The 23,555-nt window shown below is 41.7% G+C and overlaps 1 protein-coding gene across 1 annotated transcript in view; it reads left to right on the plus strand.

Annotated features, from left to right (window-relative positions):
* Positions 1–1,907: 1,907 nt before the first annotated feature.
* LOC137661553 (plasminogen-like) overlaps positions 1,908–23,555 on the plus strand; it is a 30,349-nt gene continuing 8,701 nt past the window's right edge. Inside the window, exons 1-11 of the mRNA XM_068397182.1 lie at positions 1,908–1,956; positions 5,241–5,376; positions 8,561–8,667; positions 13,122–13,236; positions 14,087–14,226; positions 14,815–14,935; positions 15,058–15,176; positions 20,592–20,754; positions 21,356–21,486; positions 22,240–22,405; positions 23,146–23,312. Of these exons, the coding sequence (XP_068253283.1) occupies positions 1,908–1,956; positions 5,241–5,376; positions 8,561–8,667; positions 13,122–13,236; positions 14,087–14,226; positions 14,815–14,935; positions 15,058–15,176; positions 20,592–20,754; positions 21,356–21,486; positions 22,240–22,405; positions 23,146–23,312 (1,414 nt within the window). The remainder of the gene's footprint in view (positions 1,957–5,240; positions 5,377–8,560; positions 8,668–13,121; positions 13,237–14,086; positions 14,227–14,814; positions 14,936–15,057; positions 15,177–20,591; positions 20,755–21,355; positions 21,487–22,239; positions 22,406–23,145; positions 23,313–23,555) is intronic.

Consider the following 23,555-nt stretch of genomic DNA (forward strand, 5'->3'; position numbering starts at 1 on the left):
AGCCTTTTTCTTACACTTTAACCACCAGATGTGTACCATAACGCAGTAACCCAGTGAATACCTCAGTGGAAACAGGGATACAGAGGGATGGGAAAGGTGCCAGAGGTGCTGGGGAGGGCAGGGCTGTGCAGAAAACAAATTTTACATTGCAGTAAGGAAAAAAACACTACCTGATAATATCTGATGGGAAGAAGGCATAGGGACTCACGAGCAGATGGTGGCGGTGGCTGTGGCTGGCGACAAGACAGTGGCCAGGGAGTCAGGGGCTGTGGAGCAGGAGAGAGGGAAACCAGGATCTGGAGTGAGAACTGAAAATGAGGTTAAGATTGTTAAAAACATGTGGGACTAAAACTGACTTGAGTAGCTCTCAAAAGCCTGCTTGCTATTGAAGCTTATTTTGTACTCTGCTCCTTCATTTGATCCTTCATTCCCAATGAGCAATTGTTCCTAAAACCTGACAAGCCCGATCCCACATATAATTGCACAGTATCCAACACCTTCTCTCTGTCACCCTTCAAGTGTTTCCCTGAGCTGAGCCCAGCTCCCATCAGCTCCTCTCTTGGGCCCATCTGCTTTGTTTCCCTGGCCTAGTGATAGTGGTCTCCTAAGCCTCTACAGATATCCCACACTTTGCTGTTGTTCACAAGTTGCATTAAAACAGCTTCAAGCACAGAAGACAACCAGATAACATGGTATTACAGCACCCTACGGGAGAAAAATAGCACAGAACTACAAGCAGGATCAGATCTAAATTTTTCACACAATCTGTAAAATAGCAGCTAATCTGGTTCCCATGCTAGAATGCCTCTCTCATGCATTTACTCCTGCATGCCTAGCTTTGTCCCAAGTCCTCAGTACAATGCAATTTCTACTTGAAATAAGTGGGACAACAATGAAGTAGATCGGCTCATAAACTTTTAAAAGGAACTCATGATTCTATGAACTTTTTGCCTTCAATTGAAGAAGACTGACCTGCATGACCCAGCAGTGCCCATTCAAGCCTGTTTTCCTCATCCATCCTTCTGCCCCCTCCTGCCTCTGGTGAGTCACTAGCACATTTGATTCAACAAGTTGTTTTGAAGCAACACCAGTGACCTAACATGCAAGAGAAGCCATTAAATGGTGTAGCAGTGCAACTTTTCCAAGGCAAAAGCAGCTTGGGAAATGCAGAGTGAGCTGATGTTGAAATCAGGATAACACATGGATGAGCAAAGTCTGACACCCTCATGGAATGAGTTTGCGCACACAGTGTGAGGTTAAATTTCTGATAAAGAACACTAAATAGCTATCTATGGGTCTTAAACCTAAAGTTATGTCATTGAACTAAAATGAACTCTAAGTCTTACTCCCAAATAGAAGAAAAAAAAGAAAAGCCTAGATCAAGGAGACATAGGAAAGAAGGAATTCTTTAATAAAAAAGTAAAATTAAACTATTTTACAGAGTTAATATTATCTGGACCTGATGTTGTGCTTACCCTGAGATTAAATGCAAGTTGGTCCCTACAAATCAATACAGGTATGAATGGCTGAAATTACCGTTGGGACTCTAGTGTCAGGAGAAATTAAAATTCTGCCTGGACACATGATTTCCCATGCTTTCCAGCAGCATTATTCCTGTCTATTCTCTAGCAAAGAAAGACCTAACAGTCTGAGAAAAAAACATGCCCCACAAGAGAGTGCCTTCACATTTCCTAGCATGCAGTACAAATGATTGAGTCTGATTTGGTAATCCATCCAATTCAAGGTTGTTTGAATAGCCACACCACAGCAAAGGGGGTCACAGCATGGGAGAATGATTAACTTAACCTACCTGCCTTGTTTGTTTGATGCTGCCTTACTCCAGTGTGAGTCAATAAAACTTTGTGCACTGACACACACAACTTCCAACACCCGCCAGCTGGGAAAAAATGGGGATTAGGAAAGCCACCTTTCTCTTTCTTTTCTTGCTCAGCTCAGGTAAGAGTCCTTTGCCTTCTGCTTGCCTAGGTGAGAAGAGGGCCAAATGTTTGCAAGCTTCATTTGGTGAAGGTAGGTCCCCAAATCTCTGTGTGGCCACTTATCTGGACGATGATAGATCCGGGGCTTGCGGGCCAGCAAGAGTTGCTGTTGAACAAAGTGAGAGCTGTGGTTGCTCTACTGTCATGTTCGTTAGAGATGACAGAAGAGCAACAGCCTTGGTGTCTGTGTGGGGAACAGATGGCTCCCTGCAAAGACGCCTCATGGCCAGAAATAGGGGCACCTTTAGAAAGCAGCCTATCAATGGCTTGCTACAAAGACATGGCTGTCTGTTTTCAGCAGCCTTTTATGCTAGGGTTGTTTCTTTTCTCTGTTATTGCCAAATACTGTGATCCTTATTTTGATTGTTTTGAAATTGGTAAATGCATTGTGAAAAACAAAATCACAAAGAAAAGGGAAAATTGTTCTACACACTAGAGTTTCAGTCTTTTTCATAGACACAATCTTAACAGGAAATTTTTCATTCCATGTGATAGGGAGGCCAAAATCTGATCAGCGTTAGCTTCTGCAGTATTTTTGGTGCTGCAAGACTATTTTTGCGGAAGATAGTAAAAAATAATTTGTAACACACAAGAACTGAGTAAGGCTCTTTACATCTATCTTTTTGTGTTTAGTAGACTGTAACTCTCATGGAAATTTTGAATAAATTTTCTCTGTCCTGAAAGCTTTAAACTTCAATGAACTATGGGATTCAGATGGCACATCTTCTTTCAGGCCTTCTGTATAACTACACAGCCTGTTGTGATTGCAGTTAAAAATATAGTTATGAGTGTGCCAACACATATAAAAAAACTCCAATAAAATATACAAGTATTTTACATATGTAGTTTTAAGATATAAAAAAGGTAACAGAAAAATATGGTAGATTTTAGCTAGAAATATTAGAGAAATGCCTCAGCATAAAATATTCTAGATATTATTTAATGCTAAGAATGATCATCTTAATTTAAATTCTAGTTTCTAAGCTTTGTTTTTTTCAGAATAACCACCTCATTCAAATCAAATACACTTCTAAAATAAGTAAGAATTTTATACAGGGTAGGAAAATATAGGATTTGGACTTTTGCCTGCAATACTCTGCTTTTGTTTGCAAATCCTTTATCAAATGGTGGTAAATATTTGCATTTCTGAATAAGGCAGTAATACATCTTTCTAACACTGAAAAATTCCATAGACATAGGAAAAATGGTAGCAAGAAAATTTACTACATTTTTATTCAGTTTGCATATATTTTCTTTTTTTTTCTTTAAAGTATTATGCCTTGCCATGTAACTACAACAGAAAGGGGAAAAAATATTTTTATGACCCTGTCAATATTTTAAAAACAAAATGCTGTTATTACAATGACAATATTATTGCAAACTGTCAAAACAGAACAGAATTAATGTTGCATGGAAGCTGTACCATAATAGGAATACTTTACTTGTGTTGTCCTCGTGGAGAGCATTGCAGCATCCCTATGATATTGTTTTAACCTAATTTAATGTTTTGTCTCAAAACTGATTTCTTCTTCATGTCATTTTTGTTTTGAAATAACATAAATCTGTGATTCCTGTGCCTGTCACATGAAATTTTGTTGTATCCCTTTTCACTTTATATTTTCTTTTTTAGCAGCTATCCTTTTCTTTCATGCATACTGTTAAACTGTCAGCCCTTAGGGCCAAACACTTCCCTAGTCTACGTGCAAGAAAAAATCTCCAGTAACTTCTCTGGGTTTGCGATGGTGTGGGAGGAAGCATAATTTGGCTTTTGTGCCTATTTTATCAGTTCCATCTCGTAGGTGCAAAATGATCTTAAAGAAAATGCTCAGCTGCTGGCTGAGCTAGCACTCAGGTGAAGGAATTTAACTGTATCAAGCGGCATATGAGCCTGCTTCACACTACAAAAGAGTGTTACTCGGGAAAGGGAGTAGTTGCCTTCCTCGGCCTGAAAGACATTTCACAGGACATCCCTGTGGAGCCTCCCAGTCACAGGCTGTGGGTCTGAGTGGGATGAGGCTGCGTTCTGTCCCTCCTGCTGGCACTGGGCTATGGCCAAGAAAAAGAAGGGTCAGAAAAAGATGAAGAAAGAAGAAGTCCATCTCTTCAGCATGGCTGTCATGCTTGAGGGGGAAGCCAGGGCCTGGTTCATACCCTGTATGGCTTTTATTCAGCAATTGCGTAAAGCGAGGCACAAAAACAAGGCACAGAGCAGGACTGGGATGTGTTGCAAAGACCATTGTCCAGCTGTCTGTTTGGGGTTGAAACCATGCAGAATGGGTAACTCCTAGAACCAAACATTTGTCAGTAGAGTCATATGCTCATCTGATAAAGAAACTGTAAAAATCACAGGACTCATGCAACTCCGTGACCCTGCAGCTGGAAGTCATGAACGTCACGGTTTTATGAACTACAGCGAAGCATTCAGAGGTTGCGTAGCTGTAACAGAAAAAGAAAATACTAAATGGCAAAGTCGTTTACAAGAAGGATTATACTTGAACATTTTTGGAGTTTACCACTAAACATAGCTTTACTTTTTAGCTTCCTATATATTTCACATGCAGCTGCAGCTCAGAGGATTTTAGGTGAATTTATTTACCAGTTTAATGTTTTCTGTTAATTTACTGCAATGGAGGGCAACATCTGCTACTTTGATTATTAAGTTCAATACATAGTTATTACAAAAATGATAAACTGAACATGATAACAGTGATAACCCCAGTGACTGAATACAGCTTGTTTCTTTCAAAAGCAAGAGCAGTTGAAAAAAGGCAGCTATGGGGTGGCTGATAAAATCGAAGCCGTTCCATGTGGGTAGGTATCAGCAATGGACAATCATTGTTTCACATCCTTCTTGAGTCCCATTTCTCCACTTTCTCCAAAGTATGGGCAACCAATATTTTCTTTCTGAAACACCTCATTTTTTTTCACTCCTTGGGTCATTTTCTCTGTTCCCATCACTAGGGTATAAAACCCAAGGTTTCTGTTACTTGTTATGACTTTCAGAATGATACAAAACACAGTTCAAGCTACTTCTCTCTCCTGTCTTACATGGGGTTTTCCATGATGCTACCCTTTACCATACTAGGAAGGCAAGATTTACCCATATTTTATCACCATTTACCCAATTATTCCAGCAATTAAATAATGATGTTACTCAACTAGGTGACAGAATTTAACATGAAAGTTTGAAATAAATCATATCAGCATTCACATTTTTATCTCTTTCTCTCTTTTTCCTTTTAGTGCAAGGAAGCATACTAGACAGCTATGTGAGAACAGAAGGAGCTTGGCTACTCAACCCAAAGAAGCAAATTTATAGGACAAATAGTGAAGAAGAATGTGCAGAGCGATGTGAAACTGAAAACAAATTTACTTGCAGGTAATTTCCACTGGTTCCCATATATATCTTTCATTCCAGATGATGGAGCAGTCTGCTTTATTGATCAGCAGACTGAACTTTTGAGGGATTTCTCAGGAGTATGTGTCTGAGGTTTGCTGGAAAAACAAAAGATGTATGGAAAATGAACGACTGGGATGTATGGATAAAGACAGCACAAATAGAGAAATTATGAAAACTATGCTGAATTTTTATTGGAAAACTTTACAATATCTTGGCGCACAGTTTGGCTCACTGAAAACCAACTTGATATGCTTTTATCAAGACTCTTGTACTACTTTTCCATTATTTTTTTGCATATTCCAAGCAATAATTAATTGCTTAGAAATTTAAGACATCAATAATGGCATCATTTATGTTCATTGCATTACCTATTATCTTGCAGATACATCCATTTTCTGAAATTTACTAGAATTTGGACTTATGTAACTTCTATTTATTTTGAGAAAGAGATATCCATCTAAACCTTAACAATCCTAAACCCTACTTCCAGGCAAGCCCTCTCTCTGCACTTGCATTTAACCAGGCCCAAGAGGCTAGAAAGCATGAAAGACATTGACCAGTCTGTACCACTAGCCTTTGCTCAGGCTTCTGCTTCAGAGGAGCCTATTGCTTTGAGTCTAAGGCTTCTGAGACTCCTGTGCCAAAGCCTCAGAGACCAATGAGCTTCAGCAGTACAGCAGGCAACTGGAGTAATGACGAGAGGTATTTGTTATTGTGATGGGAGGCTGTCCTCACATACGAGGCAGGGAGGTTTCCTCTTCTAATCTTCATGAGTTCTCAGTCTACCACTTCTGCAGCATAACTCTTTGAACTCAGCAGACTGCCTATCTGCAGGGCTGTTTCCAGCAACTGGTTCTCCATCAGGCTTCTATTCAAGGAAGGGATACCCTGGTGCTGACTTTTTAAATGTGTTTTATAACTTTGTGATTAAAATCAAAATGGAAAACGAGACTTATTTTAAAGAGGTGTAACCCTGAAGGATGACAGGGGTTTGCTGACTGAGTGTGTGAAGTACCACCAGTTCCCTTTGATCCTACTCCCCTCTCTGAAAACCATACAGAGAGGGCAGAGCTTCAGCAGTACTTCTCAGGAGTGTAGGGAGGAAGGCCGAGAGGGCAGGTCTGTATATTCAGATTATATATTTACAGTTTGCAGAGGATTATTGTTCTCTTTTGAGACATATTCATATACAGTATCATTCCTCAGCCTCTGCCTCAGGCCTGAGCCTCACCTGACATTTGAATAACATCAGGGTTGTTTTGTCCTTGCCTTCCTAATCAATTATGTGAGATCTATTACAATCAGTAGAGAACAGATGCTATCTGTCAGGGAAGGATTTGGGTGAAGAAAGGTAACTGTTAGGCAGAGCTTGAAGACCAAACCAGCACTTCAGCACCATCACATAGAATCATAGAATCATAGAACGGTTTGGGTTGGAAGGGACCTTAAACATCATCTAGTTCCAACCCCCCTGCCACAGGCAGGAACACCTTCCACTACACCAGGTTGCTCAAAGCCCCAGCCAGCCTGGCCTTGAACACTGCCAGGAAGGGGGCATCCACAACTTCTTTGGGCAACCTATTCCGGGGTCTCGCCACCCTCACAGTAAAGAATTTCTTCCTGATATCTAATCAGGAAGAAATCTACCCTCTTTCTGTTTAAAACCGTTACCCCTCGTCCTATCACTACATGCCCTTGCAAAAAGTCCCTCTCCAGCTTTCCTGTAGGCCCCCTTCAGGTACTGGAAGGCTGCTAGAAGGTCTCCTTGGAGCCTTCTCTTCTCCAGGCTGAACAACCCCAGCTCTTTGACCCTGTCTTTGTAGGGGAAGTTCTCCATTCTTCTGATCATCTTCGTGGCCCTCCTCTGGACTCCCTCCAACAGCTCCATGTCCTTCTTATGTTGGGGGCCCCAGAGCTGAACACAGTACTCCAGGTGGTGTCTCACAAGAGTGGAGTAGAGGAGGAGAATCACCTCCTTCAATCTGCTGGCCACACTGCTTTTGATGCAGCCCAGGATATGGTTGGCTTTCTGGGCTGCAAGTGCACACTGCCAGCTCATGTTGAGCTTCTCATCAACCATTACCCCCAAGTCCTTCTTCTCAGGGCTGCTCTCATTCCATTCTCCGCCCAGCCTATATTTGTGCTTGGGATTGCCCCATTAAAGCACATCAGTTCTTCAGACCACTAAGTTCAGATCACTACTTCACACTTGTTATCCCACCTTAGTAGTGTGTTGGACCATGCACATTCGCTACATCTCTACTCGTAAATTTAACATTTCTGAGAGCTGGGCTTGAATCAAGGGGGAACAGTCCCCAGTGTAGTTTTCACCCAGGGCAACTAGCACTCCCTAGACAATGCACAGACACTGTTCCCAGCAGCAAGGCCAGATGTGAACCCTCTCCTTTGGGGAGAGGATGTGTGAATTTACAAGAACAGGCACACCGGGATCATGCCAATTTGTATTAGGGCTACAGAATGAGCTTTGTCAGTATTTGCATTCCTGGTGTAGTCCTACCCACTGAATGCCATATTGCTATTGCTCTTTTTTTTGGTTCAGAAAAGCTAGCCGTGTGAATTACTTAGCCTATCAGGAGTTTTCCTTAGATGTTATTGTAAAGGTTACACTGTCCACTCCAGTTTTGCAGATTTATAGACTAGGTACTTGCTGAAAAGACAAATGGCTGTTTTCCAAAGTGCTTATGTTGCTTCATGTACGATGACTCAGAACAGTTATCACAAGGTAATTCAAGGTCCTGGCTTGCTGTGTTTTACCTGTTCTTGGTAACTGCTGAATGCTGTAGAATGTCTCGCTTCTTGACTGACCACTAATATTTTTGAAATAAGGTCAAGGTCTCTTGTGCATATATTCTCTTCAGCATGTTCTCTGGAGTCTCTGGCACATTATAACCCTTCTTTTTTTATTCCTTGTCATAATCGTTCATGTAGCTGCCTTTCAACCTAAGTTTGATATGAAGACTTAGACCACTGAAAATGGGAGCTGTGATACTCAGTGATTTGTGAAACATTACTTGATCTTAAATATCACTGCAAGGCAGTGCTTGCTAAAATTATAACTGAATACTAGAAAAGGCGTTTAGGTAAATAATGCACACGTTCAGCTATTGTTTCTTACATTGCACTCTCCTCTTAATTTCAACAGGGCCTTCTTATTCACCAGTAAAGACCAACAGTGTTTAACGTTGACTGAGAACACCAAAACAGCAGTGATATTCAGAAGAACAAATGCAGTTCTTTATGAAAAAAGAAGTATGTCTATGATGCCTTGTCTTTTTTATATTATTTCACTGAGATATGCTTTCCATTGGGACTCACAAAACCCTGTTGTAAATGGGGGCTAAGCCTTCACCGGGTCAGATGAAGTGGGTAGGTCAGCCCTTACCTAATACTTGGTTTTGCCACATTGCTTGTATTGCAGTGATATGATTTTTTTTCCCAGATTAGTGCTCCAGCATCTTTCCTGCTCCCTAAATCCTAGGGTCCAAAAGGCAGAAAAGAGCACTGTTGCTTGGGGAACGCAGAAGGTGCTGGGAGTAATGGAGGTGCTTAAAGGGTCCATTCTCTCGTCCTCTTTTAAAGCAGCCAATAATCTACAGCTGCATCTTCTCCGTCTCTGCTGAGGGTACTAGGAAGAGCTACTTGTGCTGGCAATGGTTTCTGAGACAGACCTTTGCCTACTGGAAAACTGATGGAAACTATCAAATTATTTCATTTGTATCACTAACGAAAATTCAGTTTACTTGAGTGGGACTCAAATCAACTTTCTTTTAGTTGCACACGTTGTCAGAAGTATTAGAGTGTTAACTATGCTTCAGATAAAAATGATCTATTTTTATAGTATTTGTATATTGTTATATGATGTTTTAACTTTTCAATGAATGAATTTGGTGAAACTTTTATCCTAATCTATGTATTTATGATCTAATTAATTGATGTGGTGAATTTTTGTGTTCTCCTTTTGTACGTGTTTTATTTCTGATCAGTTTTGTCATAGATGAGGATTATGTGACTTAAGTGTATTTGATCTCCTATTCTTTCTGAAAATAGGAAGTCTGTCTTTAAGAAATGGCAACTATCCAATTTTTTATCATCTCTTTTAAAAATCTATCATGTTATGCCAGATGCAGACAAACGATTGGGTTTTAAGACTATTTTTTAATTACATAATCAAGCACTAAATTATTGCTGTATACAGGGAAGAAGGAATGTATTTTATTTTTAATATAACATAAGTTTCATTGTGTTGTTCTCTGACTTTAGTAGAACACAAGGGAGAAAAGATCTTTCTGATCATTCAGATATGTAAGATAATGTGGTAAACTTTGAACAGAATTACTACTGTTCTGAGTTAAATGACTTTGTGAATATTGCCTTTCACCATTTGCTGATTTGTAACCTTTTAAAAAACATTAATGCCTTTGAGAATATTCAGAAATTGGAAACTATAGTATCTACCAAGAAGCTGTTCTCCTTCAACAAAGAAAGGTGCATGAAGACGAAAAATGAACCAGGCTCTCAGCTGCTGCTAATCATGCAGTGGTTTCAGTAGGCCAGTTTCTAACCGAAAGTCAAGAATCACAATAACTAGACTGTAAATACCAATGACCTCCAGAAAAATGCATCCTTACTCCTTTGTTGACCTGCAAAGACTTGTAGGATAAGATAAAACTATGTGTATAGCACCTCCAAGAAGCTTTTACATAGTAGTTCAATAGCTTTATCTGGGTTGCAACTGAGCATCCAAATAAGACTTTTTTCAGACATTGTAGATATAAGGAAAAAAGTTTTTCATAGAATGGGTGGGTAAGCACTGGACCACATTGCCCAGAGAGACTGCGGAGCCTTAACCCTTGCAGATGTTGACTGGACAAAGCTCTGAGTGGCCTCATCCAGCTCAGAAGCTGGCCGTGCTTTTTATGGGGATTTGGACCAAAGATCACTGAGGGTTCTTTTCAGCCTGATATTTTTTGAAGCCTACAACCAGCTGTCTTTTTTTTTTTGTGTATATAACTGATGACAGGTAATTTAATGTTTTGAACATAAGATATTTTTATTATATCCAGAAGCTGGTGGGAATTTCCCCTTATCATGATTAAGTAATGCTAAGAAATATTCTGCAGTTCCTATTGTAGAAGGAAAACTGAATGGATCAATTGGCAAGTAACAAAGTTTAAAGACTGAACAAATAACTTACATGTAAATAATCCATACTGATTTTGCTTCAGTGCTGTGATCAGGAGCTAGACTGTGATTCTGATTTATTTTTGAGACATTCCTTGGATTCGCTGAGGTTAGAACCCAGATGAGACTCCTGCAATATTCAGTGAGATTTGTTCCGGCATCCTTTTAAGCCTTTTGAGGTCATGGGCATGGATTTTAGTTTCTTGAAAAAAAGAACCCCATCAGTAAAGGTGTGAAAAACTGTAGTTTTACATAACTGAAATGTCAAAAAATTGCACATCTACCTACAGAAAACAAAAGATGGACATAGGTATCATGAACATGAAAAATGTAGCCTATTGTGTATGTGTCAGATGGTTTCTCTGTTGCTAATTTCTTCATTTATAGAGGGTCTCAAATAATTACGTGTCCATTCTAATGATAACATCAATTTAATCTATTGTTACAGAACAGAAGGGAAAACATAGCTTTTTCCTATGCAGATCACATCACTGTCTCCAGCAGCTTCTGCTGTCCTAATACCTCAAGGAAATTCATTTCACATGCCCAGATGCTTCTGCAATACTATTGCTGAAACCAACATTACTTTTTTCAGTTGAAGCAATTACTTGATGAGACCTAATTGCTCTTTAGCATTGCGCTCAAAGAAAAGGATAACAATTGGTGTAAAATTCAGAGTTTTAAAAATTTTTTTTTGTACAGCATGTGCTATAAAAGAGAAAGTTAATCTTCCCTGGCTTATAGAAAAAGTAATAAGAATTAAAGCTAGCATTTGGGAATTGTTATCCACATATCTGTTTGTAAATAGTTAACCCAAGGGACATGGGTTGAGTTTGGAGATCAAAGTTAGTTATTTGTCATCAGACAGAAAAAAACCTAAAGGTTATATAAATGGTCAAAAGTTTATCCAAACAAAAAGAGTCAGCACTTGGCTGATTCAATGTTCGGTTACTGGTGTTTTTAATGTTAATTTATTACAAAATTGTTTGAGGGATCCAAATGGCTTCCAACTAAGTTTCTAGAGTAAACTTGCCTATATACATACATTGAAATAAAGAGGTGCCTAAAGGTAAATCTATAAATCCAGATCTAAACAACCTATCAGCCCACAGAAGACTGGACCTTATTTCAGATTCAAATATTAGTTCTTTTAATTTTTGACAGACAGAGCTGTGTAAAATGGCATTGTTTCTCCAGACTTATGTTAATATTCTGCTTGTATGTCTGCTTTGGCATAACTTGGATGCTGAGAAAAGCTGATGCGAAAATGGGTCTCCAGAAATATCTGATTTGAACACTACTTAAAAATGTTGAGACAAGGCAGGTTATAACCTAAAAGACAGATTGCTTCATTGCAGCTAGAAAGGAGGAACTATCTGATGAAATATGTCCTGTGCATAGAGAAATGTTAAACGAGTTTCATGAGTTTTCCAAGACAGAGGACACGTTGCCTGACAGTGACTGTCGCTAAACTGCAGATATAGAAGCTCTGAAGGAATGTGCCAAGATCTGAGTTCCTTTAGCTGTGCCTTGGCAGAGCCGCCCCTTGCAAGCCTGCTCTCCCCTGGCAGTCACCAGCTTTTTGCTGGGAAAGATGATTGTTCATCTTTCCTCCTAGGAAAATCTTAAAGGCTGCAATGGGATTATGGTTGCTTCCTCCTCCTGAGAAAAAAATGGCAACATTGAGCTTTCAGTTCTCATTTAATGTAATGATTAATAATTTAAAACAATTTAATGTTTTCAAGTCTATCAGTGCAAACCCCAGGCTTATTCAGCATTAAAATTCCCTTTGACTTACATAAAGACAGGATTTCATTGCTTATTCTTTCACTCCTTCTTTTTCTTTTTTTCATGAAGGTACTATGAAGTTCCAAAATCTAAGAGTACAAAAGCATATATAATGTGCACCTTCAACCAAATATTGTTTTAGCGTATAATGAATCAATTAAATCTCATTCATGACATGGTGAACTTTAATGAAACAATGATGTCATCCGCATTTATACGAACTTTAAAAAAATTGCTTATTTAAACTGGTAAAATGCTATGTCTATGATCTGTGATTCTGTCCTGTTATGTTCTTCAGCTGAATTCAGGTGGCTCTCTTTTAAGGTTTGATTTTAATTACTGTGCACAACTATAATAACATCATAGGAGGCAATTAAAAGAGAATGTGTTTCTATTTTGCTATGGTGCATATTTACATGGTAAAAGCATATTTTATTATTTAAATCTATTACACTATGTTCTCAAAAGAACTGGGTTGTATTATACTTATTTCTCTGGAATTCTAGTTTGGAAGATTTTGGCTTTCACATACATTTTTCAATGCTAATTTATTCAACTTAGACATCAGATAACTTGTAGATTTTTACAACGTGAGCTGTCTATTTTTGACAGCATAAGAAAGTAAAAATGTGACCAAATGCATTTAAATGTATTAGCATGAAAATGGATTTTGTATATGCTAAAATCCAATGGACATGTCATGATACTGATTAATTAAGCCCATACCATTTCAGTTTATCTTCTAGAATGCAAGGAGGGAAAAGGGGTGGATTACAGAGGAACAGAAGCCAAAACTCAGAAAGGTGTGCCATGCCAGAAATGGACTGACAATGCCCCCCATAAACCAAAGTAAGGCCTTTTTGTATATGTTTATGTTTTTCTGAAATTTTGCTAAGTCATTTATATATGCTAAGTAGTCTTATAAGCTATTTGTTTGGTGTTCAACGCCTTGCTATAAAATATTTTTCTACCCTTATCTGGAATAAGATAATTCTCTAATCTCAGTTGTAACTCAGAGACCTTCTATTAGGGCTACATGATCAATTGGGACAATGTCAGTCTTGGCAGTTGCATTTAAATTTTGCGATCCTTACATGAGCAAAACACTCGACACAGAAGCATCTGGTTCTGCTGAAATAAGAATTTTTCATTAATCTCAACATGGCAAGAACTTCTCTTGGCTAAAGGTATAACATGTGGCAGATGATATAGAGGTATATCATTTTATCAGTGAATCCACAGACAATTAACAGATCATTATTTATTGTACTTAATGAAAAACACCCAACCAGGTTTATTTAGTAACCTCCTATTGAGATGGCAGAGCATTCAGGTTACAGAGAACTCTCCCACTTCAGCAAATATCTTCTCATTGCGTCTCCCAGGGAACATGTCCCAGAGGAGACATCTCTCTACATGCTAAAAAGTACCTTAACTCAGCAAAAATTACTGCAAACTGAACAGCTGGAATAAATGAAAGTATTAAAGACATGACTGGCCTTAAAGGCACCATATTTCCTGTAGTCTATAGCTATGACACTTCTAACGCTTCAGCAGTGGCACACAGTAGCAATTAGGACACTTCTAATTAATGACATCTACAAAATGGTCCTCAGATGAAGATTTCATTTTTAGAGTCCTATGCTAAACAATTGGGACATTTTCCTTATTCTCTTATCCCATTTAAATTCTGTTCCAGTTACACACCCGAAAAATATCCCAGTGCGGGACTGGAGGAAAACTACTGCAGAAATCCTGATAACGATGAAAAAGGACCCTGGTGTTACACAACAGATCCTGCTAAGAGATTTGATTACTGTAACATCCCAGAGTGTGAAGGTGAGGATACATATACCCATTTCTTTCCCTTTTTGGAAGATGTGCTCAAGAATGCGAAGTTATTCAGATGCTTTTATTTTTAATTGAGTATTTGTTCCAAACCTGAGTTTAGTTCAACCTGAAACTTTTCAAAGACATTTTCAACATCAACAAGGAAGATATCACAAAACGCCCAAAACAGCTATACAAAGTCTTTTTTTTCCCTAGATAAAAAAGGTATATGAGTGTATTCACATATCATATCCTAGAATTGAACCAAATGAGAGTTGCTAGTGCGAAAGTCAATAAAACATGACAGCAGCAAGGCACAGATTTTCAATTATAGTTTAGTAGTTTTAATTCAGCTCTTTTAAAAACTATAGTCTATAATGTTGGTTTTTTTTAAATGGAATACTATAAATGTAATCAACTAGTTGAAATCATCTTACCAAGAAAAATAAGCTTTTACTTTGCCAAAAAAAGACTGTCCTTCAGCCTTATGCTCTGATCAGGCTCTTGAGCTTCATGTGAAATGAGTATGAATGTTCATGGACCAGTTCCTCAGGGACTTTCTGTCTCTCTTGTCCTCATTCTGCCTTGCTCCTACAGTAGAGTGCATGCACTGCAGTGGAGAAAACTACCACGGAGTAGTTGCGACAACGGTATCTGGGCTTGAGTGCCAGCGCTGGGACTCCCAGCAACCTCACTCTCACGGATACCTCCCGGAAAAGTGAGTCAGACTGTGATGGGTTGTTTATCGTCATGGGTGACCTGAAGACCACCTTGCCCCAGACAGGATAATTGTTACAGACATTAGTGACATTTGTTTAAAAATTATTTTATCCTGTTCAGTTTTCCAGAGAAGGATTTGAAGATGAATTACTGCCGTAATCCCGATGGTGAACCTCGGCCCTGGTGTTTCACCACCAGCCCGACTAAACGCTGGGAATATTGTGACATTCCTCGTTGCAGTGAGTCTGACTTCTAGACTTCTAGACACAAAGACATCTCACACAGAATCACAGAATCACAGAATGTTAGGGATTGGAAGGGACCTTGAAAGATCATCTAGTCCAATCCCCCTGCCGGAGCAGGATTGCCTAGACCATATCACACAGGAACGCGTCCAGGCGAGTTTTGAATGTCTCCAGAGAAGGAGATTCCACAACCTCTCTGGGCAGCCTCTTCCAGTGTTCGGTCACCCTCACCATAAAGAAGTTTTTCCTCATATTTATGTGGAAGCTCCTGTGTTCCAGCTTGCACCCATTGCCCCTTGTCCTGTCAAGGGATGTCACTGAGAAGAGCCTGGCTCCATCCTCATGACACTTGCCCTTTACATATTTATAAACATTAATGAGGTCCCCCCTCAGTCTCCTCTTCTCTAAGCTAAAGAGACCCAGCTCCCTCAGCCTCTCCTCATAAGGGAGATGTTCCACTCCCTTAATCATCTTTGTGGCTCTGCGCTGGACTCTCTCTAGCAGTTCCCTGTCCTTCTTGAACTGAGGGGCCCAGAACTGGACACAATATTCCAGATGCGGCCTCACCAGGGCAGAGTAGAGGGGGAGGAGAACCTCTCTCGACCTGCTAACCACACCCCTTCTAATACAGCCCAGGATGCCATTGGCCTTCTTGGCCACAAGGGCACACTGCTGGCTCATGGTCATCCTGCTGTCCACTAGGACCCCCAGGTCCCTTTCCCCTACGCTGGTCTCCAACAGCTCTGCCCCCAACTTGTACTGGTACATGGGGTTGTTCTTGCCCAGATGCAGGACTCTACACTTGCCCTTGTTATATTTCATTAAATTTCTCCCCGCCCAACTCTCCAGCCTGTCCAGGTCTCTCTGAATGGCTGCGCAGCCTTCCGGTGTGTCAGCCACTCCTCCCAGTTTTGTGTCATCAGCGAACTTGCTGACAGTGCACTCTATTCCATCATCCAAGTCATTAATGAATATATTGAATAGAACTGGTCCCAGCACCGACCCTTGAGGGACTCTGCTAGACACAGGTCTCTGACTGGACTCAGTCCCATTGACCACCACTCTCTGGCTTCTTTCCTTCAGCCAGTTCACAATCCACCTCACTACCCGATCATCCAGACCACACTTCCTCAGTTTAGCTGCGAGGATGCTGTGGGAGACCGTGTCAAACGCTTTACTGAAATCGAGATAGACCACATCCACAGCTTTACCATCATCTATCCACCGGGTTACATCCTCATAAAAGGCTATCAAGTTGGTTAAGCATGACTTCCCCTTGGTGAAGCCATGTTGACTGCCCCTAATGATCCCCCTATCCTTGATATGCCTAGAGACAGCACCGAGGACAAGTTGTTGCATCACCTTTCCGGGGATGGAGGTGAGGCTGACCGGTCTATAGTTCCCTGGGTCCTCCTCCTTGCCCTTTTTGAAGACTGGAGTGACATTCGCTTTCCTCCAGTCCTCAGGCACCTCTCCCGTTCCCCACGACTTAGCAAAGATGATGGAGAGTGACCTAGCAATGACTTCCGCCAGCTCCCTCAGCACCCACGGGTGCATCCCATCAGGGCCCATGGATTTATGGACATCCAGATTGCTTAATTGGTCCCTGACCCAGCCCTCATCTACCAAGACAGATTCCTCCTCTATCCTGACTTCTTCTGGGGCCTCAGGGGTCCGGGGCTCCTCAGGACAGCCTCCAGCAGTATAGACAGAGGCAAAGAAGGCATTCAGTAACTCCGCCTTCTTTTTATCCTCTGTCTCCAGGGCCCCCACCTCATTCATCAGTGGGCCTACATTGCCTCTAGTGTTGGCTTTACCTGCAATGTATTTGAAGAAGCCCTTTCTGTTGTCCTTGACCTCTCTTGCAAGGTTTAATTCCAAGGAGGCCTTAGCTTTCCTAGTTGCCTCCCTACATCCTCTGACAATAGACTTATATTCCTCCCAAGTGGCCAGCCCCTCCTTCCATGATCTGTACACCCTCTTCTTCCACTTGAGTTTGCCCAGCAGTTCCCTGTTTAACCATGCAGGTCTCCTGGTACCCTTCCTTGACTTCCTACCTGCTGGGATGCTCTGATCTTGAGCTCGGAAGAAGCAGTCCTTGAATGCTAACCAACTATCTTGAGCCCCCTTACCTTCTAGTACCCTGTCCCATGGGATTTCCCCTAGCAATTGCTCGAAAAGGCCAAAGTTGGCCCCCCTGAAGTCCAGGGTTGTGATTCTGCTAGCTATTCTGCTCCTGCCACATGAGATCCTGAACTCTACCATCTCATGGTCACTACAACCAAGGCTGCCCTCAACCTTCACCTCTTCAACCAGACCCTCCTTGTTAGTGAGGACAAGATCCAGCAGCGCTCCTCTCCTAGTTGGCTCATCCACCATTTGCATCAGAAAGTTATCATCAATGCACTGGAGGAACCTCCTGGACTGAGGATGGCTGGCTGAGTAGGCCTCCCAGCAAATATCAGGGTAGTTGAAATCCCCCATGACAACCAGGCCCTGTAATTGCGAGACTGCTCTCAGCTGCCTGTAGAAGGCCTCATCACCGTCCTCATCCTGATCCGGTGGCCTGTAATAGACACCCACAACAGTATCACCCCTGCCTGCCTGCCCCTTAATTCGCACCCACAAACTCTCAACTCGCTCCTGATCCGCCTCTGGACGGAACTCAATACATTCTAGCTGTTCACTCACATAAAGAGCAATTCCACCACCTCTCCTTAGCGGCCTGTCTTTCCTGAACAAGACATAGCCATCCATGACCACATTCCAGTCATGCGAGGTGTCCCACCAAGTCTCTGTAATTGCCACTAGATCATAGCCCCCCGACCGAACACGGATTTCTAACTCCTCCTGTTTATTCCCCATGCTGCGCGCATTGGTGTACAGGCATTTCAGGGAGCGAGCTGAGCACGCCGATTTCACCCCAGGGGGATGGGAGGCCTCCTGGTCTACCTCAACACTAGAGTGTTGCCCCAGTGGTGCAAGCCCAGCTACTACCCCATCCCCCTTCGAATCTAGTTTAAAGCTCTCCGAATGAGCCCTGCTAATTCCTGTCCCAGAACCCTTTTGCCCCTACAACATAAACCTTTCACATGTATTACCGTCACGCCTGGTGTCTTATAAAACCAGCCATTATCAAAGAACCCAAAGCCCTGCCTGTAGCACCAGTCTCGTAGCCAGGCATTAATAGAGAGAATCCTACTATTCCATCCCACGTCATCACCTGAAAATGGAAGGAGGGAGGAGAAAACAACTTGTGCCCCAGACTCTTTCACCAACCGTCCTAGGGCCTTGTAGTCTTTCTTCATCCCCCTCAGACTACGGGATGCAGCTTCTTCCCCACCTGTCTGGAAGATCAGCAGGGGGTAGTAGTCTGTGGCCTTCACCAGGTTGGGGAGTTTCCTGGTGATATCCCTGATTCGGGCTCCAGGCAGGCTGCAGACCTCCCTGTGATGGGGGTCAGCTCTGCATATTGGGCCCTCAGATCCCTTTAGGAAGGAGTCTCCAACCACTAAAACTCTTCTCTTCTTCCTTGTGGAGGAGGTAGCTATACGCCTGTCAGGTTTTTCTGACTGTGATGGGACCTCTGATATAGGTTGCCTCTCCACCACATCCCCATTGGACCGGCTGTATTCCACTAGGGCTTCATATCTATTTCTCAGAGGCACCTGTGGAGGCAAGGTAGGCAAGGAGGGCACTCGCCTTTTGCCACGGCCATAAACTTGCCTCCACTCACTCCTCTCCTCTAGGTTATTGTTTTCCACCTGAGAGGGGCAGAGTACAGAGGTCCCTTGATCCTGGGAGCTCTCTGGCAGGTGCTCCCATTTTTGTTGCAGGGAGGGCAGAGCCTGGCTCCACCAGTCTATCTCCATTTCAGCCTCCCGAATGCTCCTAAGCCTTTCTACTTCGGCTTGAAGCCTTTCAACCTGGCTTTGCAGCTGTGCCGCTCGGCCGAGCAGATCATCTACCTGCTCACAGCGCACACAGCCCCCTGTCCCCACAGAGACGCTGTAGCATTCCCTGCAGCCTGCGACCTGCACCATCGCCTCCTTCCGTGGGAGCTCTGTCTGGGTTCCCACATCCATTTTGGTCTTCTTCCGCTGGGTGGAGACCATTGTTCTTTCACTGAGCTGGGAAATACCTGTTGGAGACACCCCTGGTTCACAGCTCCTTGGCACCTTCCTCGCCTTGTGCACTGGGAGAGAGTCAGCGCCCTCCCCAACGAGCTGCAAACGGCTGTGGCCTCCCCCACCCTGGGACACACAAAGTCACTGCTGACTGCCCCTCTCCCCTCTGGGCAGGGACTAGTCCCTGTCCTCCCAGAGGCTCTTTACCACCCAGTCAACAGGGGGTGGTGCTACGCCCCCTCCTCTTCTGATTCGTTGCTGGGAACTTCCGGGTCCGGGGGCGGGGGGGGGTGGAAGCAGCTCAGGGCTGCTGCTCAGGGGGGCCCAGAGTATGAAAACCGCCCGGTACAGCCCGATCTCGCCTTCGCCCCGCACTGACCTCAGTCGCTGCCGCCGCTGCCGCTGCTGTCGCTGCTGCCGCTGCTGTCGACTAGAGCTTCCATTCAGGGTGGTGTAAGAGCTAGAACAAATAGAATAGGTCCCAAAGGTAAAAGAAAGGATAAAAGACTGCTGTCTTTTATCTCTAAGAAAAAAATAAATAACCTTGAAATTAACCTCTGATAGCTTTTTTGAGGCTAGACATTTCTGTCATAGGCTTTTCTAATGGTTTTGCCCGGAGCACATCTCCTTTCCTTGATATGTTTTTCCAAGACCAGGCATTTCAGTGGTTCTGATGTTTCTTCTGGTGTTCCTCTTTTGATATCAAACAGTTTCACTCTTCCTGAAAATGTTTTTGCTTTTGTTTTCCTCTTCCAATTAAATTCTCCACCTTTTCAATTTCCCTTTCCCCTAAAGGCCTGTCCTTGCCAGAATACTTTTCTTCAGGCTTCTCACCAGACCTCATCCTTGTTGTCTCTAACTCTCACGAGTTAGAGTACCTCTCTTTTATATCTGCATCTACACCTGTACCTATGACTGATGGGCCTGACACTTTTACCCCAGTTTTCTTCACAGTATTACCACTTGCTCACTTTCCAGCTTTGTTCTGATGGGGCTGGTAGCGCTTGGTTGTGTGTATACTGGCTGCTGTAAAGGGGCAAATGCAAATACCCTTCTGGCAGTTTGATTAGTTGTGAAGATGTTAAAATGGAAGAAAGAAAAGTTAAAATGTTTTTAGATCTTTTTTCTACCTTTTTGACTTTCCAAACATTTTGGTCTTTAACCTTACCTGCAAAGAGAGCTAAAAAGCTTTCTTAATTATAAAGCTCAAAGAGTTCTTTTTTTTTTGTTTTTTAATATGTCTAGAAGGCTCTGCTAAATTTCAGTTCCTTTTCTGCAATAGCAACACCCCCACCAGTTCCTGCACCAGGGCGTCAGTGCCTATCAGGAAGAGGAGAAGACTATCGAGGCACGATATCTGTTACTGAATCGGGAAATACCTGTCAGCACTGGAGTTCTCAATCTCCTCACAGACACGCTCGCACTCCTGAAAACTATCCCTGCAAGTAAGTGAAATGTCTCCATTATTCAGTGTCCATGAGAAGTACCATGGCACAGAATTACTTCATTTTTCTTCAACTATGTTGCACAGTTCTTCAGTTACACCAGCATTCATCACCTGCTGGGTTCCATCTTTTAAATTTTTTTACACATTTCTTTTTATGCACTTCTTTGTTCTTGGATGCTAGTGTCTCCTTTTCTGACTTTCAAGATCTGCTTGATTGACTCTTTCCCTCTTCAGTTCATCCTTTTACTGTATTGTTGCTCAGGTGAAGCAATGTGGAGTAAGAAAGTTACAATTATGATATTTGCTTGGGGCTGGATTCTTTCACCCTATGTTTCTGCTGTGCTGCTGTTGGCCTCAAAGTACTACATGAAATACAATCTCTTAATTCATCCGTCAATCTAGCAGGTGTCTGGTTTAGCACATCCAAAACACTGGTGCATTGCAATTATTTATCTAGTAAATGCCATCACTAAATGACAGCAGAGTTACCCACCAATAAATACAACAGTAAACTAGGCAGCAAAGTACATTCCCCTGTTATTCATAACCTTTACTAGGTTTCCATGAGAGGCTTTTCTTAGTCAAGTTTTCTGTTTCAGGAGCCTAGAGGAAAACTACTGTAGAAATCCCGATGGTGAGAAGATGCCATGGTGTTACACCACCAACAGAACAGCCCGGTGGGAATATTGCACCATCCCCTCCTGTGATGGGACAGAGCCAGAGGCCCCTGGTAAGAACAACAGGAGACATCTGGAAGTGAAGGGTCATCATGGTTTATTTTGAAAAATCTTGTGTGACTCTGCTCAGTTGTATTATTGCTGTCATTCTCAGTGTTGCTATGTATCAGTTGAACTCCTGAGCCTGGTGTGGAGCCCAGGCTGGTGTGTTCAGTCTGGTGGATAAGTGCAGAAAATTTTAAGTCACCTGCTGACCCAGCTCAGGAAAAATTGCAGAGGTCTTTTCCTCTTGAGAAGTGGTGATTCCCTCCATCTCTAAATTTTTAAATGCTCCATAGAAAACTTAATTAGCTTTACATGCCAGCTCCTGAAAAACTGAATCCAAAGCAAAACCTAAGATAAATTAAGAGCACTGAACCAAGACTCCATAAAAAGCAATCAAAAGAAAATTTTCCTTACACAAGGCATGCTTGTTCCACACACGTATCTATGGCAAAGCCACAGACATTCCCCTACGCTGGAGTTTTGATCCATATGTGAACAATTTGGATTGTTAGCTGAAATAAATCCCCATGCATAACAGTAAAATTGATGGACAAGTGTTTTTAATCTAGTGTATCATGAAATTTTTACAAACATTTTTGGAAATCTTCCTTTTGATCTACAGTCTGAGAAGGATTCTATTACAGAGAGCTGTGGTGGTCAGTGAAATAGTCTGGCTTGCTGTTTTCTGTTGGCTTTCTATGCTCGTGTATAAATATCAAAGTATGAAGATGCAAGGGACTGGTTTCTGTTATTCACTACAGCTGTTGATGTGCCTGAGCAGGCTCAAATTACTGAGGAGTGCTATCAAGGCAACGGTGTGACTTACCGTGGCACAGCTTCTTTCACTCTCACGGGAAAGAAATGTCAAGCCTGGAGCTCAATGTCACCGCACCGACACAATAAAACGGCAGACCATTACCCAAATGCGTATGTGTATTTCCCATTTCCATGTTTCAGTGGATAATAACCATTCATGAATTCGTTTTGGTTTGCATCATCTTTACACAACAATGATTTTAATGCTGGGAAGGGAGTGTACTTGATAAAAATAATCCTTTCTTTTTTATCTTTTTTTAATGTGGAAATATTTTCTATTAAGCACATCTTGAAACAAACCACAGTGGTCACTATTATGTTTTAGACTAATTAACTGTGTGTTTCTACATTACTTCTAAAGGTATTGAGTTACCATAAATCTTCCCTTATTCTGAAATGAACTGTTTCTATGCACGAGCATATTCATGAGTCTTTGCTTCGCAGTCTGCATTTCATTAGAGCTTTAAGGAAGGGATGGGTTATTTTCTTATTCCTAATATTTACTATTTATTTATTCCAAAACGCAAAAAACTGTTTCTTCTTAAAGGCTCTTAATGTATTTGAAAAAGCAAAAAGAACTGTATCTTTAATATACATATGTGCATTCACTTATCTGGATTTGTAAATGGTATTCCACTATAAGCATTAATCAATGAATAAGTATTTGGCATATTTAAATATTCTGCATACATTTCTTGATTTCTTTTTGCTAGAAAAAGGATTTCTGTTGCATGCTGTACATTATAAATTATATATGCTAACTCTGTAGCAGACCTGCTTTCTAAAATATTCTTTCAAGTTCTCCTCAGAACAGTGCCATGGATGGGAATATAGTATGCTTACATTTGTAGGGACCTGAAGCAGAATTATTGCAGAAACCCAGATGCTGATAGCCGCCCATGGTGCTACACCACTGACCCCAGTGTGAGATGGGAGTATTGCAACCTGAAGAGGTGTGATGACCATGTACAAGTGACTTTACCAAAACCTCCTCAGACAACACTGGAACCAAATCCCGGTGAGAGTACTTTCTGCCTCCCCCAGAAATGCTCATAACCAGCAAGCTGGTTTTTATGGAAACGTCAAGAATTTAATGAGGATGGAACACAGGAAACTCTAGATAATTACAGAACTTAATATAATACTGTATCCACTCTCTTCATTTTCTGAACTTTCTTGTAGAATTTTATAGCGGAGTTTCGGTATTAGATTTTAGATTAATATCGCAGCTTTTATCTACTACATCTGGCAATACTGGAAA

Source organism: Nyctibius grandis, chromosome 1 (assembly GCF_013368605.1).
Source record: "Nyctibius grandis isolate bNycGra1 chromosome 1, bNycGra1.pri, whole genome shotgun sequence".
NCBI classification, from domain to species: Eukaryota; Metazoa; Chordata; class Aves; order Nyctibiiformes; family Nyctibiidae; genus Nyctibius; species Nyctibius grandis.